Source organism: Bombina bombina, chromosome 2 (genome assembly GCF_027579735.1).
Source record: "Bombina bombina isolate aBomBom1 chromosome 2, aBomBom1.pri, whole genome shotgun sequence".
Lineage (NCBI taxonomy): Eukaryota > Metazoa > Chordata > Amphibia > Anura > Bombinatoridae > Bombina > Bombina bombina.
This window is the reverse complement of record NC_069500.1, coordinates 1,311,043,604-1,311,069,679: the sequence shown is the minus strand read 5'-3', so window position 1 is coordinate 1,311,069,679 and position 26,076 is coordinate 1,311,043,604. Positions and strand designations below refer to the sequence as shown.

Here is a 26,076-nt window from a genome sequence, read left to right as displayed (position 1 = left end):
CGTAGGAGACTCTCCTCCTGATTCAATTGTCCCTGAGCCTTCAGAGAATTCCAGACAGTGCCCCAACCTAGTAGGCTGGCGTCTGTTGTTACAATTGTCCAGTCCGGCCTGCTGAATGGCATCCCCCTGGACAGATGTGGCCGAGAAAGCCACCATAGAAGAGAATTTCTGGTCTCTTGATCCAGATTCAGAGTAGGGGACAAGTCTGAGTAATCCCCATTCCACTGACTTAGCATGCACAATTGCAGCGGTCTGAGATGTAGGCGTGCAAAGGGTACTATGTCCATTGCTGCTACCATTAAGCCGATCACCTCCATGCATTGAGCTACTGACGGGTGTTGAATGGAATGAAGGACACGGCATGCATTTTGAAGCTTTGTTAACCTGTCTTCTGTCAGGTAAATCTTCATTTCTACAGAATCTATAAGAGTCCCCAAGAAGGGAACTCTTGTGAGTGGAAAGAGAGAACTCTTCTTTTCGTTCACCTTCCATCCATGCGACCTTAGAAATGCCAGTACTAACTCTGTATGAGACTTGGCAGTTTGAAAGCTTGAAGCTTGTATCAGAATGTCGTCTAGGTACGGAGCTACCGCAATTCCTCGCGGTCTTAGTACCGCCAGAAGAGCACCCAGAACCTTTGTGAAGATTCTCGGAGCCGTAGCCAATCCGAATGGAAGAGCTACAAACTGGTAATGCCTGTCTAGAAAGGCAAACCTTAGATACCGGTAATGATCTTTGTGAATCGGTATGTGAAGGTAAGCATCCTTTAAATCCACTGTGGTCATGTACTGACCCTTTTGGATCATGGGTAAAATTGTCCGAATAGTCTCCATTTTGAACGATGGAACTCTTAGGAATTTGTTTAGGATCTTTAAATCCAGGATTGGCCTGAAAGTTCCCTCTTTTTTGGGAACCACAAACAGATTTGAGTAAAACCCTTGTCCCTGTTCCGACCGTGGAACTGGATGGATTACTCCCATTAATAAAAGCTCTTGTACGCAGCGTAGAAACGCCTCTTTCTTTATTTGGTTTGTTGACAACCTTGACAGATGAAATCTCTCTCTTGGGGGAGAGTATTTGAAGTCCAGAAGGTATCCCTGAGATATTATCTCTAGCGCCCAGGGATCCTGGACATCTCTTGCCCAAGCCTGGGCGAAGAGAGAAAGTCTGCCCCCCACTAGATCCGTTCCCGGATCGGGGGCCCTCAATTCATGCTGTTTTAGGGGCACCAGCAGGTTTCCTGGCCTGCTTGCCCTTGTTCCAGGACTGGTTAGGTCTCCAGCCTTGTCTGTAGCGAGCAACAGATCCTTCTTGTTTTGGAGCAGAGGAAGTTGATGCTGCTCCTGCTTTGAAATTCCGAAAGGAACGAAAATTAGATTGTCTAGCCTTAGGTTTGGCTCTGTCTTGAGGCAGGGCATGGCCTTTACCTCCTGTAATGTCAGCGATAATTTCTTTCAATCCGGGCCCGAATAAGGTCTGCCCTTTGAAAGGTATATTAAGTAATTTAGACTTAGAAGTAACGTCAGCTGACCAGGATTTTAGCCACAGTGCTCTGCGCGCCTGAATGGCGAATCCGGAATTCTTAGCCGTAAGCTTAGTTAAATGTACTACGGCATCTGAAATAAATGAGTTAGCTAACTTAAGAGCTTTAAGCCTGTGTGTAATCTCATCTAATGGAGCTGATTCAAGTGTCCCTTCCAGAGACTCAAACCAAAATGCTGCTGCAGCCGTGACAGGCGCAATGCATGCAAGGGGTTGCAATATAAAACCTTGTTGAACAAACATTTTCTTAAGGTAACCCTCTAACTTTTTATCCATTGGATCTGAAAAGGCACAGCTATCCTCCACCGGGATAGTGGTACGCTTAGCTAAAGTAGAAACTGCTCCCTCCACCTTAGGGATCGTTTGCCATAAGTCCCGTGTGGTGGTGTCTATTGGAAACATCTTTCTAAATATCGGAGGGGGTGAGAACGGCACACCGGGTCTATCCCACTCCTTAGTAACAATTTCAGTAAGTCTCTTAGGTATAGGAAAAACGTCAGTACTCGACGGTACCGCAAAATATTTATCCAACCTACACATTTTTTCTGGTATTGCAACTGTGTTACAATCATTCAGAGCCGCTAACACCTCCCCTAGTAATACACGGATGTTTTCCAGCTTAAATTTAAAATTTGAAATATCTGAATCCAATCTGTTTGGATCAGAACCGTCAGCCGCAGAATGAAGCTCTCCGTCCTCATGTTCTGCAAGTTGTGACGCAGTATCTGACATGGCCCTAACATTATCAGCGCACTCTGTTCTCACCCCAGAGTGATCACGCTTACCTCTTAGTTCTGGTAATTTAGCCAAAACTTCAGTCATAACAGTAGCCATATCCTGTAATGTGATTTGTAATGGCCGCCCAGATGTACTCGGCGCCACAATATCACGCACCCCCCGAGCGGGAGATGCAGGTACTGACACGTGAGGCGAGTTAGTCGGCATAACTCTCCCCTCGTTGTTTGGTGAAATGTGTTCAATTTGTACAGATTGACTTTTATTTAAAGTAGCATCAATACAGTTAGTACATAAATTTCTATTGGGCTCCACTTTGGCATTAGCACATATAGCACAGATGTCTTCCTCTGAATCAGACATGTTTAACACACTAGCAAATAAACTAGCAACTTGGAAATACTTTTCAAGTAATTTACTATAATATGAAAACGTACTGTGCCTATAAGAAGCACAGAAAGAGTTATGACAGTTGAAAGTTAATAAACTGAAAGGTTATAGCATCAAATCTTTGTAAAAAACACAATTTTAGCAAAGGCTTGTTCCCATTAGCGAAGGATAACTAACCCTGATAGCAGAAAAAAAAAAAGTTACAGAAATAAACGTTTTTTATCACAGTCAACTACAATCTCACAGCTCTGCTGTGAATGATTACCTCCCTCAAAACAAGTTTTGAAGACCCCTGAGTTCTGTAGAGATTAACCGGATCATGCAGGAAATACAATGAGCTTCTGACTGAATTTTTTGACCTCCCCCTCACACACAACAGTGAGAGAGATCAGTAAACTGTCATAAATTAAATAAAACAACTGCCAAGTGGAAAAAATAATGCCCAAAACATTTTATTCACCCAGTACCTCAGAAAATGAAACGATTTTACATGCCAGCAAAAAACGTTTAACATAAATTAAGTGTTATTAAAGAGCCTGTTGCCAGTCCCTGCAAATTAGGCTAAAGTCTTATGCACACAGTATAATTCCAGTGAAGTGCCATTCCCCAGAATACTGAAGTGTAAAATATACATACATGACAGCCTGATACCAGTTGCTGCTACTGCATTTAAGGCTGAGTTTACATTATATCGGTATGGCAGAATTTTCTCATCAATTCCATTGTCAGAAAATAATAAGCTGCTACATACCTCTTTGCAGATTAATCTGCCCGCTGTCCCCTGATCTGAAGTTTACCTCTCCTCAGATGGCCGAGAAACAGCAATATGATCTTAACTACGCCGGCTAAAATCATAGTAAAAACTCAGGTAGATTCTTCTTCAAATTCTACCAGAGAAGGAATAACACACTCCGGTGCTATTATAAAATAACAAACTTTTGATTGAAGGTATAAAACTAAATATAATCACCATAGTCCTCTCACACATCCTATCTAGTCGTTGGGTGCAAGAGAATGACTGGTAATGGCAGTTAGGGGAGGAGCTATATAGCAGCTCTGCTGGGTGAATCCTCTTGCACTTCCTGTTGGGGAGGAGTTAATATCCCATAAGTAATGGATGATCCGTGGACTGGATACACTTAACAAGAGAAATTATGTTTTCTTTCATGTAATTAGCAAGAGTCCATGAGCTAGTGACGTATGGGATAATGATTACCCAAGATGTGGATCTTTCCACACAAGAGTCACTAGAGAGGGAGGGATAAAATAAAGACAGCCAATTCCTGCTGAAAATGATCCACACCCAAAATAAAGTTTAATGAAAAACATAAGCAGAAGATTCAAACTGAAACCGCTGCCTGAAGTACTTTTCTACCAAAAACTGCTTCAGAAGAAGGAAATACATCAAAATGGTAGAATTTAGTAAAAGTATGCAAAGAGGACCAAGTTGCTGCTTTGCAAATCTGATCAATCGAAGCTTCATTCCTAAACGCCCAGGAAGTAGAAACTGACCTAGTAGAATGAGCTGTAATCCTCTGAGGCGGAGTTTTACCCCACTCAACATAGGCAAGATGAATTAAAGATTTCAACCAAGATGCCAAAGAAATGGCAGAAGCTTTCTGGCCTTTTCTAGAACCGGAAAAGATAACAAATAGAGCTTTTCTTAGAAAGGATTCAATTTTCCTATCTAAAGGATCCTTAAACGAAGTACCATCTGACGTAGGAATAGTAGTACGTTTAGCAAGGGTAGAAATAGCCCATCAACTCTAGGGATTTTGTCCCAAAATTCTAATCTGTCAGACGGCACAGGATATAATTGCTTTAAAACATTTAGAAGGAGTAAATGAATTACCCAATTTATCCCATTCTTTGGAAATTACTTCAGAAATAGCATTAGGAACAGGAAAAACTTCTGGAATAACCACAGGAGATTTAAATACCTTATCTAAACGTTTAGAATTAGTATCAAGAGGACCAGAATCCTCTATTTCTAAAGCAATTAGTACTTCTTTAAGTAAACAACGAATAAATTCCATTTTAAATAAATATGAAGATTTATCAGCATCAATCTCTGAGACAGAATCCTCTGAACCAGAAGAGTCATCAGAATCAGAATGATGATGTTCATTTAAAAATTCATCTGTAGGGAGAGAAGTTTTAAAAGATTTTTTATGTTTACTAGAAGGAGAAATAACAGACATAGCCTTCTTGATGGATTCAGAAACAAAATCTCTTATGTTATCAGGAACATTCTGCACCTTAGATGTTGAAGGAACTGCAACAGGCAATGGTACTTTACTAAAGGAAATATTATCTGCATTAACAAGTTTGTCATGACAATTAATACAAAACAACAGCCGGAGGAATAGCTACCAAAAGTTTACAGCAGATACACTTAGCTTTGGTAGATCCAGCACTAGACAGCGATTTTCCTGAAGTATCTTCTGACTCAGATGCAACGTGAGACATCTTGCAATATGTAAGAGAAAAAACAACATATAAAGCAAAATTGATCAAATTCCTTAAATGACAGTTTCAGGAATGGGAAAAAATGCCAAAGAACAAGCTTCTAGCAACCAGAAGCAATGAAAAATGAGACTTAAATAATGTGGAGACAAAAGCGACGCCCATATTTTTTTAGCGCCAAATCAGACGCCCACATTATTTGGCGCCTAAATGCTTTTGGCGCCAAAAATGACGCCACATCCGGAACGCCGACATTTTTGGCGCAAAATAACGTCAAAAAATGACGCAACTTCCGGCGACACGTATGACGCCGGAAACGGAAAAGATTTTTTGCGCCAAAAAAGTCCGCGCCAAGAATGACGCAATTAAATGAAGCATTTTCAGCCCCCGCGAGCCTAACAGCCCACAGGGAAAAAAAGAGTCAAATTTTTGAAGGTAAGAAAAAATGAATAATTCAAATGCATTATCCCAAATATGAAACTGACTGTCTGAAAATAAGGAATGTTGAACATTCTGAGTCAAGGCAAATAAATGTTTGAATACATATATTTAGAACTTTATAAACAAAGTGCCCAACCATAGCTTAGAGTGTCACAGAAAATAAGATTTACTTACCCCAGGACACTCATCTACATGTTTGTAGAAAGCCAAACCAGTACTGAAACGAGAATCAGCAGAGGTAATGGTATATAAATAAGAGTATATCGTCGATCTGAAAAGGGAGGTAAGAGATGAATCTCTACGACCGATAACAGAGAACCTATGAAATAGACCCCGTAGAAGGAGATCACTGCATTCAAATAGGCAATACTCTCCTCACATCCCTCTGACATTCACTGCACGCTGAGAGGAAAACCGGGCTCCAACTTGCTGCGGAGCGCATATCAACGTAGAATCTAGCACAAACTTACTTCACCACCTCCATAGGAGGCAAAGTTTGTAAAACTGAATTGTGGGTGTGGTGAGGGGTGTATTTATAGGCATTTTGAGGTTTGGGAAACTTTGCCCCTCCTGGTAGGAATGTATATCCCATACGTCACTAGCTCATGGACTCTTGCTAATTACATGAAAGAAAAGAATAACACAAAGGTGTAGAGGTGCCTGAGGTTTAGTAAAAAAGAACTGTCTTAATAAAGGGTGGGGTTGTGGACTCTCCATATCCGGAAAGAAAGAAATTTATCAGGTAAGCATAAATTTTGTTTTCTTTCATAAGATATGGAGAGTCCACAATGTCATTCATTTACTAGTGGGAACCAATACCCAAGCTAGAGGACACAGAATGAACAGGCAGGGAGAACAAAACAGGCAGACCTAAACAGAAGGCACCACCGCTTGAAGAACCTTTCTCCCAAAAGAGGCCTCAGCCGAGGCAAAAGTATCAAATTTGGAAAAAGTATGCAGAGAGGACCAAGTTGCAGCCTTGCAAAGCTGTTCCACAGAAGCTTAATCTTTGAAAGCCCAAGAAGAGGAGACAGCCCTAATGGAATGAAATTAATTCTCTCAGGAGGCTGCTGTCCAGCAGTCTCATAAGCAAAGCAAATCATACTTCTAACCTTCTGACCCTTACGCTTCCTGAGAAACAAACAAACAGGACAGAAGACTGGCGAAAATCCTTAGTCGTCAGTAGGTAGAATTTTAGAGCACACACAACATTCAAGTTGTGCAAAATACATTTTTTTATGAGGAGGAGGATTGGGACAGAGAGAAGGAACAACAATTTCCTGATTAATATTTCTATCCGAAACCACTTTAGGAAGAAACCCCAATTTAGTAGGAAGAAACGCCTTATCCGCATGAAAGATAAGGTAAGACGAATCACACTGCAAAGCCGAGAGTTACGAAACTCTCCGAGCAGAAGAGATAGCAATAATAAATAAAACCTTCCAAGATAGCAACTTAATATCTATGGAGCCTGCTGCAAAACTTTAAGAACAAGATTAAGGCTCCAAGGAGGAGCAAGAGGTTTAAAAACCGGCCTGATTCTGACCAGGGCCTGACAAAAAGATTGAACATCTGGCACATCCGCCAGACGCTTGTGTTTATGGGGAGAGCAGACTCCTCCCGAGTCCATAGTCCCTGCGCCTTTAACGAGTCCCAGACTGCTCCCCAGCCTAGCAGGCTGGCGTCCGTGGTCACAATCACCCAGGAAGGTCTCCGGAAGCATGTGCCCTGAGACAGATGGTCCAGAGAAAGCCACCACGGGAGAGAGTTTCTTGTCAACTGGTCTAGATCTATCCTCTGAGACAGATCCGAATGGTCTCCGTTTCTTTGTCTGAGCATGCATAATTGCAGAGCTCTCAAATGGAATCGAGCAAAGGGAATGATGTCCATGGAAGCGACTATCAGACCAATTACCTCCATACATTGAGCCACTGATGGCCGAACAGTAGACTGAAGAAAGAGGCAAGAGGAGAGAATTTTGGATTTTCTGACCTCCGTCAGAAATTTTTTCATAGATAGGGAATCTATTACAGGCCCTAAGAAAACCACCCTTGTAGCTGGAACAAGGGAACTCTTTTCCAGATTCACTTTCCAACCGTGGGTACGTAGAAAAGACAACAAGATCTCTGTATGAGAGTTTGCTTGTTGAAAAGATGGCGCCTGAACCAATATGTCGTCTAGGTATGGCGCCACTGCAATTCCCCGAGACCTAATCAATGCCAAGAGAGCCCCCAGAACCTTTGAGAAATTCTGGGAGCTGTGGCAAGGCCAAATGGAAGAGCCACAAACTTAAAGTGTTTGTCTAGAAAGTGAATCTCAGGAATTTTTTATGCTTCCTGTAGATGGAAACATGAAGATACGTGTCCTTCAGGTCTATGGTCGTCATGAACTGACCCTCTTGGACCAAAGGAAGAATGGAACAAATGGTTTCCATTTTGAAGGACGGTACCCTGAGAAACTTGTAAAGGCACTTTAGGTATAAAATGGGTCGAAAAGTTCCCTCTTTTTTGGGAACCACGAACAGATTTGAATAGAATCCTAGACCCTGTTCCCTTACTGGAACTGGAACAATCACTCCCAGGGAGGAAAGGTCCTGAACGCAGTTCAAGAATTCTTCTCTTTTTACCTGGTCTGCAGATAATCTTGAGAGGTGGAATCTGTCCCTGGGAGGGAAAGTTTTGAATTCTATTTTGTAACCCTTAGATACTATGTCCACAGCCCAAGGATCTGGGACATCTCATCTCCACGCTTGACAAAACCGGGAAAGTCTGCCCCCACTTGATCCGAACCCAGACCGGGGGCCGACACTTCATGCTGACTTAGACTCAGCTGAGGGTTTGATTGCTTTCCCTTATTCCAAGACTGATTGGGCTTCCAAGAAGACTTGAACTACTCTTGCTTGGAAGAGGGAGAGAAAGACTTTTGACCTTTGAAGTTACGAAAGGAACGAAAATTACTTTGACGTCCTTTGAGTCTGTTTTTCTTGTCTTGCGGTAGAAAAGACCTCTTTCCACCCGTAATATCAGAAATTATTTCTGCCAGACCAGGTCTGAGAGGTAACATCAGCTGAACAAGATTTTAAATACGGGAGACGGGGAGAAAGGAATGACTTCTGACTTCTCCCATTCCTGTGAAAGAACCTTCGTCACACAGTCTGGGACAGGAAAAACTTCCACAGAGGAAGGAACATCATAGTATTTATTAAGTTTACTAGACTTCTTAGGGTTGACAACGATAGAAGTATCAGAGTTGTCCAAAGTAGCCAATACCTCCTTTAACAGTACATGAAGGTGTTCAAGCTTAAATCTGAAGTTTACTTCTTCAGTATCAGATGAAGGAATAATACTGTCCAATTCTGAGATTTCACCCTCAGAGGCTACCGGCGTATCCTCATCAGACTTATGAGGGAGGGCAACCTGCGTAGCAGTAGGTGGAACAGAAACCTTACTATCTGAATGTCTAATTTTCCTCTTGCGTTTTTCCAGCATAGGAAAAACAGATAATGCCGCAGATACCGCAGAAGATACCTGTGCAGCAAAATCTGCAGGCAAATAAACTCCTCCAGGAGGCTGAGAGGAACTGCAGGGCACTGTATGTGATGCCTTAGAGGCTTGGGACGTTTGAAGAGAAAGCTGTGGCATTGCATGAACAGCATCATCCTGAGAGACATTAGGCTCAGAGGACAACAATTTACCTTTAAATTGAAGTGTTCTAGCTAAACATGCAGCACATAATTGCATAGGCAAAACAATTTGTGCCTCTAGGCATAACAAGCATTTGTCAAAAAACAGTTTTGGTCCATGTCCATGATACTAAATAAAAAATTCCCAAATTGTAGATTTTTTTTTAATACACTGTAACTTTAAGAATTTTTAATAACACAATTTGGCTGCCAGAAGTCTCTAAAACGATCGTATAGTAGATCGACACTGAAGAGACTGAAATTCAATGACGCTGCTCTGCTTCGTGAATATTCTGACAGCAGAGAGAAGTCACATGACCGGCAGAGGGGAAACTATGCAGCAAGTAAAACGCGCGCGTTTCCCTCTGCCTACAACATAAGATGCAAGTATCTGCAGCTGGTTTTAAACTCAAGCAGTTTGCCAGTTAGCCTGTTCTAGCTAAGCAAGCAAAGAAAATCAACTGCCAAATTTTAAGTTTATACTTAAATCCCTGTATAAAACATAAGCCACACACATACTAATAAAGTATTTCAATGAAATTAGCCCAAAGAGGAAAAACCTCCCAATAAAGGGAAGATTAACCCCTAGTCTCAACATACATAATGTGCCTGCCCACTGCCAAAGAAAATCTACTGCATATGGCATTCTTCTGAAGTGCAAGTCTTCAAGACCTAGAAGACAAAAGCACTTACCCGCAGTCTAGCTGTCCGGCAGGAAGACAGCTTACAAGGCGTGAAAGGACACATACTCCTTACAGAGACCTGTAGAAAAAGAAAGAACAGAGTAACCAACTCCGGCTTTCTGTAGCATGGGCAGCAATGTGTTAGTTAACAAAGCAAGGACTACCTCACAACTTCCTAACTGCTTAAAAGCCACCACTACTCTACTGAAGAGATTGACGTGGAGTCAGCTAAACCCAAATCCTTGCTTGCAGGGAAAAGTACCCGAAAACATAATTTATGCTTACCTGATAAATTTATTTCTCTTGTAGTGTATCCAGTCCACGGATCATCCATTACTTGTGGGATATTCTCCTTCCCAACAGGAAGTTGCAAGAGGATCACCCACAGCAGAGCTGCTATATAGCTCCTCCCCTCACTGCCATATCCAGTCATTCGACCGAAACAAGCCGAGAAAATGAGAAACCATAGGGTGCAGTGGTGACTGTAGTTTAATTAAAATTTAGACCTGCCTGAAAAGGACAGGGCGGGCCGTGGACTGGATACAATACAAGAGAAATAAATTTATCAGGTAAGCATAAATTATGTTTTCTCTTGTTAAGTGTATCCAGTCCACGGATCATCCATTACTTGTGGGATACCAATACCAAAGCTAAAGTACACGGATGATGGGAGGGACAAGGCAGGAACTTAAACGGAAGGAACCACTGCCTGTAGAACCTTTCTCCCAAAAACAGCCTCCGAAGAAGCAAAAGTATCAAATTTGGAAAATTTGGAAAAAGTATGAAGGGAAGACCAAGTTGCAGCCTTGCAAATCTGTTCAACAGAGGCCTCATTTTTAAAGGCCCAGGTGGAAGCCACAGCTCTAGTAGAATGAGCTGTAATCCTTTCAGGAGGCTGCTGTCCAGCAGTCTCATAGGCTAAACGGATTATACTCCGAAGCCAAAAAGAAAGAGAGGTTGCCGAGGCCTTCTGACCTCTCCTCTGTCCAGAGTAAACAACAAACAGGTTAGATGTTTGGCGAAAATCTTTAGTAGCCTGTAAGTAAAACTTCAAGGCACGGACTATGTCTAGATTATGCAAAAGACGTTCCTTCTTTGAAGAAGGATTAGGACATAATGATGGAACAACAATCTCTTGATTGATATTCTTGTTAGAAACCACCTTAGGTAAAAACCCAGGTTTTGTACGCAGTACAACTTTATCTGAATGAAAGATCAGATAAGGAGAATCACAATGTAAGGCAGATAACTCCGAGACTCTTCGAGCCGAGGAAATAGCCATCAGAAAAAGAACTTTCCATGAAAGAAGTTTGATATCAATAGAATGAAGGGGTTCAAACGGAACCCCTTGAAGAACTTTAAGAACCAAGTTTAAGCTCCATGGAGGAGCAACAGGTTTAAACACAGGCTTAATTCTAACTAAAGCCTGACAAAATGCCTGAACGTCTGGAACTTCTGCCAGACGCTTGTGTAAAAGAATAGACAGAGCAGAAATCTGTCCCTTTAAAGAACTAGCTGATAATCCTTTGTCCAAACCCTCTTGGAGGAAGGACAATATCCTAGGAATCCTAACCCTACTCCATGAGTAATTCTTGGATTCACACCAATGAAGATATTTACGCCATATCTTGTGGTAAATTTTCCTGGTGACAGGCTTTCGTGCCTGTATTAAGGTATCAATTACTGACTCGGAGAAGCCACGCTGTGATAGGTTTAAGCGTTCAATCTCCATGCAGTCAGTCTCAGAGAAAGTAGATTCGGATGATTGAAAGGACCTTGTATTAGAAGGTCTTGTCTCAGAGGCAGAGTCCATGGTGGAAAGGATGACATGTCCACTAGGTCTGCATACCAGGTCCTGCGTGGCCACGCAGGCGCTATCAATATCACCGATGCTCTATCCTGTTTGATTTTGGCAATCAGACGAGGGAGCAGAGGAAACGGTGGAAACCCATAAGCCAGGTTGAAGAACCAAGGCGCTGCTAGAGCATCTATCAGCGTCGCTTCTGGGTCCCTGGACCCGTAACAAGGAAGCTTTGCGTTCTGGCGAGACGCCATGAGATCCAATTCTGGTTTGCCCCAACGGAGAACCAATTGAGCAAACACCTCTGGATGTAGTTCCCATTCCCCCGGATGAAAAGTCTGACGACTTAGAAAATCCGCCTCCCAGTTCTCTACACCTGGGATATGGATCGCTGACAGGTGGCAAGAGTGAGTCTCTGCCCAGCGAATTATCTTGGAGACTTCTGACATCGCTAGGGAACTCCTGGTTCCCCCTTGATGGTTGATGTAAGCCACAGTCGTGATGTTGTCCGACTGAAATCTGATGAACCTCAGTGTTGCTAGCTGAGGCCAAGCCAGAAGAGCATTGAATATTGCTCTTAACTCCAGAATATTTATTGGGAGAAGTTTCTCCTCCTGAGACCATGAACCCTGAGCCTTCAGGGAGTTCCAGACTGCACCCCAACCTAGAAGGCTGGCATCTGTTGTTACAAGTGTCCAATCTGGTCTGCGAAAGGTCATACCCTTGGACAGATGGGCCTGAGATAACCACCAGAGAAAAGAATCTCTGGTTTCCTGATCCAGATTTAGTAGAGGGGACAAATCTGTGTAATCCCCATTCCACTGACTGAGCATGCATAATTGCAGCGGTCTGAGATGCAGGCGCGCGAATGGCACTATGTCCATCGCCGCTACCATTAAGCCGATTACTTCCATGCACTGAGCCACTGTGGGGCGCGGAATGGAGTGAAGAACACGGCAAGCATTTAGAAGTTTTGATAACCTGGACTCCGTCAGGTAAATTTTCATTTCTACAGAATCTATTAGAGTCCCTAGGAAGGAAACCCTCGTGAGAGGAGATAGAGAACTCTTTTCTTCTTTCACTTTCCACCCATGCGACCTCAGGAATGCCAGAAATATCTCTGTATGAGTTTTGGCAATTTGAAAGCTTGACGCCTGTATCAGGATATCGTCCAGGTAAGGAGCCACCGCTATGCCTCGCGGTCTTAGGACCGCCAGAAGTGAGCCCAGAACCTTTGTAAAAATTCTTGGGGCTGTAGCCAACCCGAATGGAAGAGCTACAAATTGGTAATGCCTGTCTAGAAAGGCAAATCTCAGGAACTGATGATGATTCTTGTGAATCGGAATGTGAAGGTAGGCATCCTTTAAGTCCACTGTGGTCATGTACTGACCCTCTTGGATCATGGGTAAAATGGTTCGAATAGTTTCCATCTTGAATGACGGAACTCTGAGGAATTTGTTTAGGATCTTTAAATCCAAAATTGGTCTGAAGGTTCCCTCTTTTTTGGGAACCACAAACAGATTTGAATAAAACCCCTGTCCTTGTTCCGTCCACGGAAATGGATGGATCACTCCCATTACAAGGAGATCTTGTACGCAGCTTAGGAATGCCTCTTTCTTTATCTGGTTTGCAGATAATCTTGAAAGGTGAAATCTCCCTTGTGGAGGAGAAGCTTTGAAGTCCAGAAGATATCCCTGAGATATGATCTCCAACGCCCAGGGATCCTGAACATCTCTTGCCCACGCCTGGGCGAAGAGAGAGAGTCTGCCCCCTACTAGATCCGTTGTTGGATAGGGGGCCGCTCCTTCATGCCATCTTAGAGGCAGCAGCAGGCTTTCTGGCCTGCTTGCCCTTGTTCCAGGACTGGTTAGGTTTCCAGGCCTGCTTGGATTGAGCAAAAGTTCCCTCTTGTTTTGAAGCAGAGGAAGTTGATGCTGCACCTGCCTTGAAATTTCGAAAGGCACGAAAATTAGACTGTTTGGCCTTTGATTTGGCCCTGTCCTGAGGAAGGGTATGACCCTTACCTCCAGTAATGTCAGCAATAATTTCTTTCAAACCAGGCCCGAATAAGGTCTGCCCCTTGAAAGGAATGTTGAGTAAGTTAGACTTTGAAGTCACATCAGCTGACCAGGATTTGAGCCATAGCGCCCTACGCGCCTGGATGGCGAATCCGGAATTCTTAGCCGTTAGTTTAGTCAAATGAACAATGGCATCAGAAACAAATGAGTTAGCTAGCTTAAGAGTTCTAAGCTTGTCAACAATTTCAGTCAATGGAGCTGTATGGATGGCCTCTTCCAGGGCCTCAAACCAGAATGCCGCCGCAGCAGTGACAGGCGCAATGCATGCAAGGGGCTGTAAAATAAAACCTTGTTGAATAAACATTTTCTTAAGGTAACCCTCTAATTTTTTATCCATTGGATCTGAAAAAGCACAACTGTCCTCAACCGGGATAGTGGTACGCTTTGCTAAAGTAGAAACTGCTCCCTCCACCTTAGGGACAGTCTGCCATAAGTCCCGTGTAGTGGCATCTATTGGAAGCATTTTTCTAAATATAGGAGGTGGGGAAAAGGGCACACCGGGCCTATCCCACTCCTTACTAATAATTTCTGTAAGCCTTTTAGGTATTGGAAAAACATCAGTACTCACCGGCACTGCATAGTATTTATCCAGCCTACACAATTTCTCTGGCACTGCAATTGTGTCACAGTCATTCAGAGCAGCTAATACCTCCCCAAGCAATACACGGAGGTTCTCAAGCTTAAATTTAAAATTAGAAATCTCTGAATCAGGTCTCCCTGATTCAGAGACGTCACCCACAGACTGAAGCTCTCCGTCCTCAGGTTCTGCATATTGTGACGCAGTATCAGACATGGCTCTTACAGCATCTACGCGCTCTGTATCTCGTCTAACCCCAGAGCTATCGCGCTTGCCTCTCAATTCAGGCAATCTGGATAATACCTCTGACAGGGTATTATTCATGATTGCAGCTATGTCCTGCAAAGTAATCACTATGGGCGTCCCTGATGTACTTGGCGCCATATTAGCGTGCGTCCCTTGAGCAGGAGGCGAAGGGTCCGACACGTGGGGAGAGTTAGTCGGCATAACTTCCCCCTGGACAGACCTCTCTGGTGACAATTCTTTTATAGATAAAGACTGATCTTTACTGTTTAAGGTGAAATCAATACATTTAGTACACATTCTCCTATGGGGCTCCACCATGGCTTTTAAACATAATGAACAAGTATCCTCTGTTTCAGACATGTTTGTACAGACTAGCAATGAGACTAGCAAGCTTGGAAAACACTTTAAAGCAAGTTAACAAGCAATATAAAAACGTTACTGTGCCTTTAAGAGAAACAAATTTTGACAAAATTTGAAATAACAGTGAAAAAAGGCAGTTACACTAACAAAATTTTTACAGTGTATGTAACAAGTCAGCAGAGCATTGCACCCACTTGCAAATGGATGATTAACCCCTTAATAACAAAAACAGAATAATAAATGACAAAAACGTTTTTTAAACACAGTCACAACAACTGCCACAGTCTACTGTGATTGTTACCCTCCTCAAACACGACTTTGAAGCCTTTTGAGCCCTTCAGAGATGTCCTGTATCATGCAGAGGGAAGCTGAATGTCTCTGTCAGTATTTTATCTGCACAGAAAAGCACTAAAATAGGCCCTTCCCACTCATATTGCAACAGTGGAAAGCTTCAGGAAACTGTTTCTAGGCAAAAATCAAGCCAGCCATGTGGAAAAAAACTAGGCCCCAATAAGTTTTGTCACCAAACATATATAAAAACGATTAACATGCCAGCAAACGCTTTATATTACACTTTTATAAGAGTATGTATCTCTGTTAATAAGCCTGATACCAGTCGCTATCACTGCATTTAAGGCTTAACTTACATTAATCCGGTATCAGCAGCATTTTTCTACAAATTCCATCCCTAGAAATATATTAACTGCACATACCTTATTACAGGAAAACCTGCATGCCATTCCCCCTCTGAAGTTACCACACTCCTCAGAATATGTGAGAACGGCAGTGGATCTTAGTTACTTCTGCTAAGATCATAGAAATCACAGGCAGATTCTTCTTCTAATGCTGCCTGAGATGAAACAGTACACTCCGGTACCATTTAAAAATAACAAACTTTTGATTGAAGTTAAAAAACTAACTATAATACACCACTCTCCTCTTACTACGTCCATCTTTGTTGAGAGTTGCAAGAGAATGACTGGATATGGCAGTGAGGGGAGGAGCTATATAGCAGCTCTGCTGTGGGTGATCCTCTTGCAACTTCCTGTTGGGAAGGAGAATATCCCACAAGTAATGGATGATCCGTGGACTGGATACACTTAACAAGAGAAAAGGGAATTAATTTCTTCAGACACCAAACTTCACCTCCTCCATTGACAGAGGCAAAGAGAATGACTGGGGAGTATGGGTAGGGGAGTGACACGTAACAGCATTGCTGTGGCGCTCTTTGCCTCCTCCTGCTGGCCAGGAGTGATATTCCCACTAGTAATTGAATGACGTTGTGGACTCTCCTTATCTTAGGAAATAAATTACACTTTTGTATCATGTTCATGTAATATTATTGGTAGGACTGTGTATCACTATGCACAGGGATGTTACATACATATAAAAAAACTAGGTACAAATAAAGCTGCTGTGTCAGTTACATACCCAAGGCCAAAGGACATCATTACTTCTAAACCACCCTGCTCTCTCTTTAATATTTTGCACCATTGTTTCTGCATATAGACGGATGTTATCATTTGTTACTGGAAGACTCATACTTGGGTATATACCGTCCTTGGGTGGATCAGGAAAAAGTGCAATTCCATTCCAGTAAAAACCTGATCTGTCAAATCCAAAAAGAAGGAATTTTTTAGAAGACATATCTTAATAATTCATTCACAGTGATAAATTACTGACTTTAATTAGTCTTGAACAGAGCTTGCTTACAGGAACATCCTTAGTATGGGTACATAGATTGACCTATATTGTATGCTTCCTGTGGCCATGATCTTGGTTTGCTAAAGGAGATGAAACAGACTAGCCTGAGATTTAAAGAGCAATAAAGTCTTTGTTAAAGGAATAGTCTAGTCAAAATTAATATTTAGATTCAGATAGAGCATGCAGTTTTAAACAACTTTTTAATTTACTCCTATTATCAATTTTTCTTTGTTCTATTGGTACCTTTATTTTAAAAAGCAAGAATGTAAGCATAGGAGCCAGCCCATTTTTGGTTCAGCACATGGGTAGCACTTTCTGATTGATGTCTAAATGTAGCCACCAATCAGCAAGCGCTACCCAGGAGCTGAACCTGAAAATGGGCCGGCTCCTAAACTTACATTCAAATAAAGATACCAAGAGAACGAAGACAAAATGATAATAGGAGTAAATTAGAAAGTTGCTTATCTGAATCATGAACGTTTAATTTTGACTAAACTATCCCTATAAGGCCTGGAAGGATCAATGTACACCTTGTCTACTACTGATATATGAACAGACAATACAAAATGGTTGCTCTCCATTACTGAATTAAATAGATTGCAGCTTTCAGCACAAATAGCTCAATTCAGCTAGTTTTTGACATACAAAATGAGAAATAATAGAACTGTTACAAAAAGATAATCCAGAGCCAAAACAGCAGATGAGCAATCTTTAAGAACCAACCAAACCAGATGTGCATTACTGCTGTAAATCAGATAATGTTAGCAGTGTTAGCAAGGGGCCCGGCAGTGTTTGTTTTTATTTAGAGTGGAATTAGCAGGCATTTAAAGGGACATAATACTAATATGCTAAATCACTTGAAACTGATGCAGTATAACTGTAAAAAGCTGAGTATCTCTATGTAAAAAAGGAAGATATTTTACCTCACAATTTCCTCAGCTCAGCAGAGTAAGTTCTGTGTAAAATGTTATACTCAGCTGCTGCCCAGCTGCAGGTAAAAAAAATAAAATTAAAAAAATGAAGAAATGAACAGCAGCCAATCAGCATCAACAGTGCTGAGGGGTCATGAACTCTTTTACTGTGATCTCATGAGATTTCACTTAAATCTCATGAGATTTCATAGTAAACTTCCTTACACTGAATGGGGAAATAACATGAGAGTTCACGAGGCTCAACCCCTTAGCTGTCCCGGGACAGACATACTGATTTGCTGCTTAGAAGTCCTTTATAATGGGATGTGGCTACTGAGGAATTTGTGAGGTAAAATATCTTTCTTTTTTACATAGAGATGTTCAGGTGATATTTTCTAGTTAGCTTTTTACAGCTATGCTGCATCACTTTCAAGTGTTTCAACATTTGGGTATTATGGCCCTTTAAGGATAGTCTAGCTTTATATGTTTGAATTCTTTGCTAACATTTGTGAATGGCATATGAGGCCCTTTCTATATAAAAAATGCAAATATTAAATTATACTGTTTTGCTTTCACTGTTTCACTTCATCCTATTACCTTTTAGAAAACGGCAAATATGGGGGAGTACAGTAGCTGTATTGGTCCATTACATGAGTGAAAATCTCCTGCTTCTCTGACAAAGAAGGGGATCCTCTCCAAACAAACTGTAGCTTCTAAAGGACAGAAAATGCAAGGGAAGAAATGCATACATAATAAATAAATACATAAATACATATAAACAAACAAACAAATTGTAGCTTCTAAAGGACAGAAAATGCAAGGGAAGAAAAACATACATAATAAATAAATACATACAAACACACAAACAAATAAACAAACAAACTGTAGCTTCTAAAGGACAGAAAATACAAGGGAATAAATACATATATAATAAATAAATACATACACACAAACAAACAAATAAACAAACTGTAGCATCTAAAGGACAGAAAATACAAGGGAATACATACATAATAAATAAATACAATCAAATAAATAAACAAACAAACTGTAGGGTCTAAAGGGCAGAAAATACAAGATAATACATTTATATATATATATATATATATATATATATATATATACACACACATACATACATACTTAATAAGTAAATAAATACACATATATATATATATATATATATATATAAATACATACAAACAAAACATAAACTGTAGCTTCTAAAGGACAGAAAATACAAGGGAATACATACTTAATACATAAGTACATATACATACATACAAACAACCCTTTCGAGTCTGGGTTAAAGTGCCCACATCGGAACAACTGTTCCGATCTTGACAAATTGAAACCACGCGATCGTGCACACGATCACGGGATTTCAATTACTGGATCGCGTCTGGGGAGCGTCCCTACAACCCTAGGAACGCCCCCAAGACCGCGATCAAGTCCTGTTCAGATCAGCCAATAGAATGCGATCTCAATCTGATTGGCTGATTGGATCAGCCAATCGGATTGAACTTGAATCTGATTGGCTGATTCCATCAGCCAATCAGAATATTCCTACCTTAATTCCGATTGGCTGATAGAATCCTATCAGCCAATCGGAATTCGAGGGACGCCATCTTGGATGACGTCCCTTAAAGGAACCGTCATTCGTCGGGAAGTCGTCGGTGAAGATGGATGGATCCGCGCTGGAGGTCTTGAAGATCAGCCGGTCGTCATCGGATTGAAGAACATAGAAGATGCGGCTTGGAAGAAGATGTTTGCCGGTCCGGATGTCCTCTTCTGCCCGCTTGGATCAAGACTTCAGCCGGAGGATGGACGTCACTCTTCAGCCCCCCGCTTGGGCTTGGATCAACACTTCGGAGGCTTGGATCAAGACTTCCGAGGACGGATCGGTGAACCTGGCATGGTGAAGATAAGGTAGGAAGATCTTCAGGGGCTTAGTGTTAGGTTTATTTAAGGGGGGTTTGGGTTAGATTAGGGGTATGTGGGTGGTGGGTTGTAATGTTGGGGGGGGGTATTGTATGTTTTTATTTACAGGCAAAAGAGCTGAATTATTCGGGGCATGCCCCGCAAATGGCCCTTTTCAGGGCTGGTAAGGTAAAACAGAATTTATGCTTACCTGATAAATTACTTTCTCCAACGGTGTGTCCGGTCCACGGCGTCATCCATTACTTGTGGGATATTCTCCTCCCCTACAGGGAAAGGCAAGGATAGCACACAGCAAGAGCTGTCCATATAGCTCCCCCTCTGGCTCCGCCCCCCAGTCATTCGACCGACGGTTAGGAGAAAAAGGAGAAACTATAGGGTGCCGTGGTGACTGTAGTGTATAAAGAAAAAGAAAAAAATTTTCAAACCTGATTAAAAAACCAGGGCGAGCCGTGGACCGGACACACCGTTGGAGAAAGTAATTTATCAGGTAAGCATAAATTCTGTTTTCTCCAACATTGGTGTGTCCAGTCCACGGCGTCATCCATTACTTGTGGGAACCAATACCAAAGCTTTAGGACACGGATGAAGGGAGGAAGCAAATCAGGTTACCTAAACAGAAGGCACCACGGCTTGCAAAACCTTTCTCCCAAAAACAGCCTCCGAAGAAGCAAAAATATCAAATTTGTAAAATTTGGCAAAAGTGTGCAGAGAAGACCAAGTCGCTGCCTTACATATCTGATTAACAGAAGCCTCGTTCTTGAAGGCCCATGTGGAAGCCACAGCCCTAGTGGAGTGAGCTGTGATTCGTTCAGGAGGCTGCCGTCCGGCAGTCTCATAAGCCAATCGGATAATGCTTTTCAGCCAGAAAGAAAGAGAGGTAGCAATAGCTTTTTGTCCTCTCCTCTTACCAGAGTAAACGACAAACAAGGATGAGGTTTGTCTAAAATTCTTTGTTGCTTCTAAATAGAACTTTAAAGCACGGACTACATCTAAATTGTGTAACAAACGTTCCTTCTTTGAAACTGGATTCGGGCACAGAGAAGGAACAACTATTTCCTGGTTAATATTCTTGTTGGAAACAACTTTTGGAAGAAAACCAGGCTTGGTACGCAAAATAACCTTATCTGAATGGAACACCAGATAGGGTGGATCACACTGCAAAGCAGATAATCCAGAAACTCTTCTAGCAGAAGAAATAGCAACCAAAAACAGAACTTTCCAAGATAGCAACTTGATATCTATGGAATGTAAGGGTTCAAACGGAACCCCCTGAAGAACTGAAAGAACTAAATTTAGACTCCAAGGAGGAGTCAAGGGTCTGTAAACAGGTTTGATTCTGACCAAAGCCTGTACAAAAGCTTGTACCTCTGGCACAGCTGCCAGTCGTTTGTATAACAAGACAGATAAAGCAGAAATCTGTCCTTTTAGAGAACTCGCTGACAATCCCTTATCTAAACCTTCTTGGAGAAAGGAGAGGATCTTAGGAATTTTAATCTTACTCCAGGAGAATCCCTTGGATTCACACCAACAGATATATCTTTTCCATATTTTATGGTAAATCTTTCTAGACAAAGGTTTTCTGGATCTATCACTGAATCTGAAAACCCACGCTTGGATAAAATCAAACGTTCAATTTCCAAGCAGTCAGCTGCAGAGAAATTAGATTTGGATGTTCGAATGGACCTTGTACAAGAAGATCCTGTCTCAAAGGTAGCTTCCATGGTGGAGCCGATGACATATTCACCAGGTCTGCATACCAAGTCCTGCGCGGCCACGCAGGAGCTATCAGAATCACCGAGGCCTTCTCCTGTCTGATCCTGGCTACAAGCCTGGGAAGGAGAGGGAACGGTGGAAACGCATAAGCTAGGTTGAACGACCAAGGCGCCACTAATGCATCCACTAGAGTGGCCTTGGGATCCCTGGATCTGGACCCGTAGCAAGGAACCTTGAAGTTCTGACGAGACGCCATCAGATCCATGTCTGGAATGCCCCATAATTGAGTCAACTGGGCAAACACCTCCGGGTAGAGTTCCCACTCCCCCGGATAGAAAAACTGATGACTCAGATAATCCGCCTCCCAGTTGTCTACTCCTGGGATGTGGATTGCAGATAGGGGGCAGGAGTGATCCTCCACCCATTTGATGATCTTGGATACCTCTCTCATCGCCAAGGAACTCCTTGTTCCTCCCTGATGGTTGATGTAAGCTACAGTCGTCATGTTATCTGACTGGAATCTTATGTATCCGGCCTTCGCTAGATGAGGCCAAGCCCGGAGAGCATTGAATATCGCTCTCAGTTCCAGGATGTTGATCGGGAGAAGAGACTCTTCCCGAGACCATAAACCCTGAGTTTTCAGGGAATCCCAGACCGCGCCCCAGCCTGATAGACTGGCGTCGGTCGTGACAATGACCCACTTTGGTCTGCAGAAACTCATTCCCTGAGACAGGTGATCCTGTCTACTGGAGCATGCACAGTTGTAATGGTCTTAGATGAATTCGAGCAAAAGGAACTATGTCCATTGCTGCAACCATCAACCCTACTACTTCCATGCACTGAGCTATGGAAGGCTGCAGAATAGAGAGAAGAACTTGACAAGCGTTTAGAAGCTTTGACTTTCTGACTTCTGTCAGGAAGATCTTCATTTCAAAAGAATCTATTATTGTTCCCAAAAAGGGAACTCTTGTTGACGGAGACAGGGAACTCTTTTCTACGTTCACCTTCCACCCGTGAGATCTGAGAAAGGCTAGAACAATGTCTGTATGAGCCTTTGCCTTGGAAAGAGACAACGCTTGAATTAGAATGTCGTCCAGATAAGGTGCCACTGCAATGCCCCTTGGTCTTAGAACCGCTAGAAGGGACCCGAGCACCTTTGTGAAAATTCTGGGAGCAGTGGCTAGTCCGAATGGGAGAGCCACGAACTGATAATGTTTGTCCAGAAAGGCGAACCTTAGGAACTGATGATGATCTTTGTGGATAGGAATATGTAGATACGCATCCTTTAAATCCACGGTAGTCATATATTGACCCTCCTGGATTGTAGGTAAAATTGTTTAGAATTTTTAAATCCAGAATTGGTCTGAAAGTTCCCTCTTCTTTGGGAACTACAAACAGATTTGAGTAAAAACCCCTGACCTTGTTCCACAGTTGGAACTGGGTGTATCACTCCCCTCTTTAACAGGTCTTCAACACAATGTAAGAATGCTTGTCTACTTATTTGGTTTGAAGATAAGTGAGAAATGTGGAACCTTCCCCTTGTGGGTAGTTCCTTGAATTCTAGAAGATAACCCTGAGAGACTATTTCTAGTGTCCAGGGATCCTGAACATCTCTTGCCCAAGCCTGAGCAAAGAGAGAGAGTCTGTCCCCTACTAGATCCGGTCCCGGATCGGGGGCTACCCCTTCATGCTGTCTTGGTAGCAGCAGCAGGCTTCTTGGCCTGTTTACCCTTATTCCAGCCTTGCATTGGTTTCCAAGCTGGTTTAGTCTGGGAAGCGTTACCCTCTTGTCTAGAGGCTGCCGAGTTAGAAGCCGGTCCGTTCCTGAAATTGCGAAAGGAACGAAAATTGGACTTATTCTTAGCCTTGAAAGGCCTATCCTGTGGGAGGGCATGGCCCTTTCCCCCAGTGATGTCTGAAATAATTTCTTTCAATTCTGGCCCCAAAAAGGGTCTTACCTTTGAAAGGGATATTAAGCAATTTTGTCTTGGAAGATACATCCGCTGACCAAGACTTTAGCCAGAGCGCTCTGCGCGCCACAATTGCAAACCCTGAATTTTTCGCCGCTAATCTCGCTAACTGCAAAGCGGCGTCTAAAATAAAGGAATTAGCTAACTTAAGTGCGTGAATTCTGTCCATGACTTCCTCATACGGAGTCTCCTTACTGAGCGACTTTTCCAGTTCCTCAAACCAGAACCACGCCGCTGTAGTGACAGGAATAATGCACGAAATAGGTTGAAGGAGGTAACCTTGCTGTACAAAAATCTTTTTAAGCAAACCCTCCAATTTTTTATCCATAGGATCTTTGAAAACACAATTGTCCTCAATGGGAATGGTCGTGCGTTTGGCTAGTGTAGAAACCGCCCCCTCGACCTTAGGGACTGTTTGCCATATGTCCTTCCTGGGGTCGACCATAGGGAACAATTTCTTAAATATAGGAGGAGGGACAAAAGGTATGCCTGGCTTCTCCCACTCCTTATTCACTATGTCCGGCTGTCCGCCACCCGTTTAGGTATCGGAAAGGCATCAGGGTGCACCGGGACCTCTAGGGACTTGTCCATCTTGCACAAGTTTTCTGGGATGACCAGATTGTCACAATCATCCAGAGTAGATAGCACCTCCTTAAGTAATGCGCGGAGATGCTCTGATTTAAATTTAAATGTCACAACATCAGGTTCTGCCTGCTGAGAAATTCTTCCTGTATCAGAAATTTCTCCATCTGAGAAACCCTCCCTCACTGCCACTTCAGACTGGTGTGAGGGCATGACAGAAAAATTATCATCAGCGCCCTCCTGCTCCACAGTGTTTAAAACAGAGCAATCGCGCTCTCTCTGAAATGCTGGCATTTTGGATAAAATATTAGCTATGGAGTTATCCATTACTGCCGTCAATTGTTGCATAGTAACAAGCATTGGCGCGCTAGAAGTACTAGGGGTCGCCTGCGCGGGCATAACTGGTATAGACACAGAAGGAGAAGATGTAGAACTATCTCTACTTCCTTCATCTGAGGAATCATCCTGGGCAACCTTACTATTTGTGACAATACTGTCCTTACTGTGTATGGACGCTATGGCACAATTATCACATATATTTGAAGGGGGAACCACATTGGCTTCCATACATACAGAACATTATCTATCAGAAGGTACAGACATGTTAAACAGGCTTAAACTGGTTAATAAAGTACAAAAACCGTTTTAAAACAAAACCGTTACTGTCTCTTTAAATGTTAAACAGGGCACAATTTATTACTGAATATGTGAAAAACTATGAAGGAATTATCCAATCTTTACCAAATTTTCACCACAGTGTCTTAATGCATTCAAAGTATTGCACCCCAATTTTCAAGCTGTTAACCCTTAAAATGTGGAAACCGGAGCCGTTTGCAATTTTAACCCCACTACAGTCCCAGCCACAACCTTTGTTGTGACTTCAACTATTCCAGGGGGGTATTTCAAGCCTTCTAGGAACTTTTTCAGTGGACACCAGACCCTCTCACATGCATCTGTATGCACTGTACTTAAAAGAAACTGTGCAAAAATGGCGCGAAAATGAGGCTCTGCCTAATACAGTGAAAGGCCCTTCCTGACTGGGAAGGTGTCTTAACTAGTGCCTGGCGATAAAAAACGTTCCCCAAATAATAAAAGTGTGAAATCCACTTCAAACTTTAAATAAAAACTTAAATAAACAATCGATTTAGCCCTTAAGAGTGTACACCAGTTAATAGCCCATAATAAGCCCTTTATTCTTTCTAAGTCTAAGAAAATGGCTTACCGATCCCCATGAGGGAAAAATGACAGCCTTCCAGCATTACACAGTCTTGTTAGAAAATGGCTAGTCATACCTTGAGCAGAAAAGTCTGCAAACTGTTCCCCCCAACTGAAGTTCTCTCATCTCAACAGTCCTGTGTGGGAACAGCAATCTATTTTAGTTACTGCTGCTAAAATCATACTCCTCTTTTAAACAGAACTCTTCATCTCTTTCTGTTTCAGAGTAAATAGTACATACCAGCACTATTTTAAAATAACAAACTTTTGATAGAAGAAATAAAAAACTACAACTAACACCACAAACTCCTCACCATCCCCGTGGAGATGCTACTTGTTCAGAGCGGCAAGGAGAATGACTGGGGGGCGGAGCCAGAGGGGGAGCTATATGGACAGCTCTTGCTGTGTGCTCTCCTTGCCTTTCCCTGTAGGGGAGGAGAATATCCCACAAGTAATGGATGACGCCGTGGACCGGACACACCAATGTTGGAGAAAAGAGCTTTGAACTTTTTTAATTTAGAATAGGGTAGGGCATTTTTTTATTTTGGGGGTCTTTGTTATTTTATTAGGGGGCTTAGAGTAGGTGTAATTAGTTTAAAATTGTTGTAATATTTTTCTAATGTTTGTAAATATTTTTTTATTTTTTGTAACTTAGTTCTTTTTTATTTTTTGTACTTTAGTTAGTTTATTTAATTGTAGTTATTTGTAGGTATTTTATTTAATTAATTTATTGATAGTGTAGTGTTAGGTTTAATTGTAGGTAATTGTAGGTAGTTTATTTAATTAATTTATTGATAGTGTAGTGTTAGGTTTAATTGTAACTTAGGTTAGGATTTATTTTACAGGTAATTTTGTAATTATTTTAACTAGGTAACTATGAAATAGTTATTAACTATTTAATAGCTATTGTACCTGGTTAAAATAAATACAAAGTTGCCTGTAAAATAAATATTAATCCTAAAATAGCTACAATATAATTATAATTATAAGTTGATTTTACAGGTAAGTATTTAGTTTTAAATAGGAATAATTTATTTAA

At 41.9% G+C, this 26,076-nt stretch overlaps 1 protein-coding gene across 1 annotated transcript in view; it reads right to left on the bottom strand.

Moving 5' to 3' along the window:
- The window catches only part of MAN2B2 (mannosidase alpha class 2B member 2), a 341,988-nt gene that overhangs the window by 250,784 nt on the left and 65,128 nt on the right, over nt 1-26,076 (bottom strand). The window contains exons 5-6 of the mRNA XM_053704158.1: nt 18,214-18,329; nt 16,433-16,610 (exon numbers count right to left, since the gene is read on the bottom strand). Of these exons, the coding sequence (XP_053560133.1) occupies nt 16,433-16,610; nt 18,214-18,329 (294 nt within the window). The remainder of the gene's footprint in view (nt 1-16,432; nt 16,611-18,213; nt 18,330-26,076) is intronic.